We start from the raw sequence: 4,439 nt of genomic DNA, 5'->3' as shown, positions 1-4,439 counted from the left end.
ATTCAGAAGGACTACACCACTTACCAGTATACGACCACAATGAACTAATATATTTCACAACAACAGAATAAAAAGAAAGATTTTTTTGACAAAACAGAAGAAAATAAACGTTAAAATGAGGTTGATTTAATGAGGAGGATGAAAATGAGGTTATGGTTATTAGCATAAATAATATATATATATATGGCACTTGTTGGCACTGTTTGATTGCATTAATGGGATTAATCACTGGCATAAGACAATGTTATCCTTCATCTGGCAACTCTACGTGATGAAAGATGATTGAGGTTTTTTTTATTTATATCTACAAATGTTTATCTACAAAAGGGTAAATATTTTTTGAACAGTAACATGCAACTGATGGTTGATTTGCGTTGCCTAATAGTATTGTCACCAGGTAAGTAAAAAAATACAAAATTGAAATAATAATAATTAAAAAAATAGTAATAATAATAATAAATAATAACAATAATAAATTGTGACACGACCCACAAGGAGGAGTAAATTTTTTATTTTCAACTGATAAAGCAACATAACTTTCTGTAAAACTCGTAAACAGAATCTTCAATTCCTCTGTGTATGCGATTTGATCTTATAAAAAAGATGGCACTAGGAAGAAAATGGCCCTATTCTTCATTCCTGAGGCTCAAGGTGGTATACATATATGCTTTAATATAGAAACAATGAAACAGTGGAACTTGAGACAAAGTAACTTGATTACTTAAAATTCGAAGTGTTTAGTTTCCTGGGCTGTAGTTTCTATAGACAAATGATGGCACTTGGAGAAAGAATTATCATTAATCTCTTGAGAATCTCAAAGAATCATGATTTTCTCAATTTTTTTTACTATTAAAATAATGGCATTTGCAACAAAGTCACTTGATTACTTGAAATTCAAAATGTTTAGTGTCCTGCACGGTATTTTACGAACAAAACGATGGCACTTTGAGAGAGATTTATCAATAATCTGTGATGAAACTCTTAATTAAGTGCCATATAGAATTCAAAACATGGAATTTCATGTTCCTTAGTTTTAATAAACAAAACGATGGCACTTGGAGGAGGAAGAATCATCATTATTCAGCGATGAAACTCAAAGTGCCATTTACAATTCAAAACATTGAGTTTCTGTTCTTCAGTTTTTAGAAACAGAACGAAACGAACGCATCTGCATAAGGGGTCACCACTTATCTCTTGTGACTCTCAGAGCGCCATGTGACGTTTCATGTGAAGGCTGAGGTGATCCGACCTGGAAAAGGCTCTCTCGCAGAGACGGCACTGGAACGGCCTGTCCCCAGTGTGCTTACGATAATGCCGCGTCAGCTCGTCCGACCTGGCGAACTTCCACCCGCAGCCTTTCCAGTCGCAGGTGTAAGGCTTCTCGCCCGTGTGGGTCCTCATGTGCGCCTTCAGGTGAGAGGACTTCGCGTAGGTCTTGGCGCAACCCGTGTAGGAGCAGGTGTGGACAACAGCCTTCCGACGGATCCACGTCCTCCTCCGGCGCGTCTTGGGTTTGATGGGCCCCTGCGGCTGCGTCAAGAGGGCTGGATACCCGACGGGCATCCCGGCTGACAACCCGTGATGAGGGGGCATCCCCTGGGGCATGCTAGAATTGGGGATTCTGGGCATTTGTACCGGCAGGTGAGGAGAAGACGGCGGGGTCAATAAAGGGTGCGGGGACGCGGAGGGAATGCCGTGCGGATGGCAATGCGGAGTTCCTCCCGCGGGAGGGTAGAGCTCTCCTGGGTACGGCGGCGTGGAGGGGAAATACCCGTAGGGCAAATGGCGATCGGTACCCTGGTAATACTCCATATAGGTATCTTCTTTCTCTGGCCAGTAAGGCTCCTTCTTGTATTCCCAGCGGGCGTCTAGAGCCGAACTCGGCTCGTACTCGCATTTTATTTTCCAGTGATGCCCCTGATAGGGCGGCGCGGCAGGGTAGGGAACGGCAGCGGCAGCCGCCGCCGCCGTCGGATAGGAGGCTTCTCCTGAAGGCGGCGAGTGAGTGTGGCGAGACTGTGAATGAACAGGAAGGGCGTGAGGGTCCTGTGGCATAAGGAGGAGGGGAGACGGGACGGGGATGGACGATTGGACGGTATTGCACGCAGGGACCTCCTCGCGGGACCTCGACACCGGAACCGTCAGGGGCAGTGAGACGCCTGAAGCAGCCGCAGCACCAGCGGGGGGTTGTTGCTGCTGGTGACCCCTGGGTGGCTGCATGGTGACGAGGTGATGGGCCTCCTCTTCCTCCTTCGGTTGGGCCTCCGGCGGGTGAGAAGCGGAAATGACAGCTGGCGGTGGGAAAGTGTGTAAGATCGGGGGAGGGATTCCCGCCGGAGGAGAAGGATTCTGCTGAGGGTGTTGGGCTGGGGTGAAGGGGGAAGTGGCGCTCTCTGTGGTCGAGAGTTTGATGTCCCTCAAAAGGACAGTTTCTATGTCCTGCCAAGTCTGCGAAAGGGGAAGACAGACGAAGAGACTAAATTAATATTCAATGTTCATTTAATGATGAATTAGAGTTGTACTAATTATTTTTTATAAATATATATATATATATATATATATATATATATATATATATATATATATATAATATATATATATATGTGTGTATGCATATGTCCTACTGAAGAAAAATAGCTTATTTTGCATATTCTTACTGCCAATGCTTTCGTTGTAGTGTGAAAGAATTTTTAAACATCTTGTTCAACACTAACCGGTTAGTTTTCATTATATATATAAACATATACATACATATATACATATATACAATACATATACATACACATACATCTCTGTTAGTATTGAACACGGTTTACCGCAAGATTTTTTTTCATGTTGCAACTAAAAGACTGAATGAAAATATTGCTAAATAAGCCGTTTTTTTTTTTTTTTTTTTTTTTTGTCAAACAAAATTTCCTAAATAAGCTCTAAAAGAAAATGTAAAACCAGAAGTATGGAGTTTTATAATTACGTGAATTTTCTGATGTAGTTAACGACTCTTTCCTGATACTTTCCAGTTTTGCGTCATTAAAAAAATATATATAAATAACTGATAACTAACTGATAACACAAATGAAGTCTCAGAAGTAAAGTTAGTGGAGGGAAATACTTAAAATATGTATTTAAGAGAACATGTACGTAAATAAAATTATGCACAATCAACACATATTTAGACAAATCTCTAGTTTGAATAAGTTGGCACAAGTTAAATGACAATAATACGTTTTTATCTGTGCGTTAATCTATCGATTTAATTTCGATTTTTTAAGTAAGTGGGATCTCTTCTTTCTGTATCTCTCTTTACTTCCTCTTACTTCTTCCTAAAGAACACCATATTCTTTGGAAGCTTGAAATTCAAGTCAATGGCTCCTGTGGGCTTGTTCCATATTAATAGGTTTCATCTACTGAATAATAGTAATAAAAATGAAAATTCGAAAAAAAAGGTAAAAAAAAAAAAAAAAAAATCTGATAATCAGGGAAGAGACGAAGAGGCTTTGAAGAAGCCTCCAAAAGGTTTAACAGATAACGACAAAAATTTATAAATTACAAGCTCAAATAAACCAGCCTTGTCACTGATAGCGAACTAGACAAGCAGGAAAGAACAAAGAAATCGAAATACTCACGAAAGTATCATCCAGATAATCGGCCATGGCTGCAAGATCCCTCGTAGACTAGTCGTCTGAAACATGCACCGTAGCTCCCGATATGCAAACTCGGACAAAAAAAAAATCGGTTCCTTGCCAGGTGGGAAAAAAGGAGAGAGGAAAAAAAAGTCCGCTACACTTCACAGCAACGCACACACACTCTCTCTCTCCCTCTCTCTTTCTCTTTCTCTCTTTCCGTTGCTCACTTCGTCGGTCTGCGGACTGTGACTGAGTGAAAAACTTATCGCCGACTGCGCCCGACTGGTCCGGGACCGTTTCGTTTACACCTGTTCTTATTCTGGGAGACGTGTGGCACGCGTGAATCGGTCTGCGGGCGCCTGTGGGACCACTGGCCTTCGCCTTTTCCCAATTTTGATCGGACGGAAGGCGGTGCTGAAAGTCCTTTTGATGTCCTGAAGTATCCGTTATCTGAACTAAAGATCTTGCTAAAATGAATCGGTTTGTGGGATATATCACATTTGCAATACACTACCATTGCCAAAAGGCCTCTTTGACTATATCCCGATCGATGACATCCGCACAAACGGTGAAAATAATACCATTTGTGGCATTATTAGCGCACGGGATACCTGGAGAAGTGACGTCATATTTTGACCACTCAGGTCCCCGGGCCTCGGATGTACCGACCAATCACAGGACGCGAGATGGAGAGATCTGGTGCCCTACGGCCAATCGGCACGCAGTTACCGGGGCCAAGCGAAGGTGAGGATTTCGTGTATTAGGAATCACAATATTAAGAAGAAAAGTTGGTTAGTTGAGCCGTTTTAGGCTCAG

The 4,439-nt window shown here is 41.9% G+C and overlaps 1 protein-coding gene across 1 annotated transcript in view; it reads right to left on the bottom strand.

Moving 5' to 3' along the window:
• LOC135207638 (Kruppel-like factor 3) overlaps nucleotides 1–4,150 on the bottom strand; it is a 4,179-nt gene extending 29 nt beyond the window's left edge. Inside the window, exons 1-2 of the mRNA XM_064239500.1 lie at nucleotides 3,624–4,150; nucleotides 1–2,448 (exon numbers count right to left, since the gene is read on the bottom strand). The exon at nucleotides 1–2,448 is cut by the window's left edge and continues 29 nt beyond it. Coding sequence (XP_064095570.1) covers nucleotides 1,204–2,448; nucleotides 3,624–3,650 — 1,272 coding nt within the window. The 5' untranslated portion in view covers nucleotides 3,651–4,150 and the 3' untranslated portion in view covers nucleotides 1–1,203. The remainder of the gene's footprint in view (nucleotides 2,449–3,623) is intronic.
• Between the last annotated feature and the right edge of the window lie 289 nt (nucleotides 4,151–4,439).

This window comes from Macrobrachium nipponense, chromosome 34, assembly GCF_015104395.2.
Source record: "Macrobrachium nipponense isolate FS-2020 chromosome 34, ASM1510439v2, whole genome shotgun sequence".
In the NCBI taxonomy this organism is placed as follows: domain Eukaryota; kingdom Metazoa; phylum Arthropoda; class Malacostraca; order Decapoda; family Palaemonidae; genus Macrobrachium; species Macrobrachium nipponense.
The sequence above is the reverse complement of the archived record's forward strand: the minus strand, read 5'-3'. Positions and strand labels throughout refer to the sequence as shown.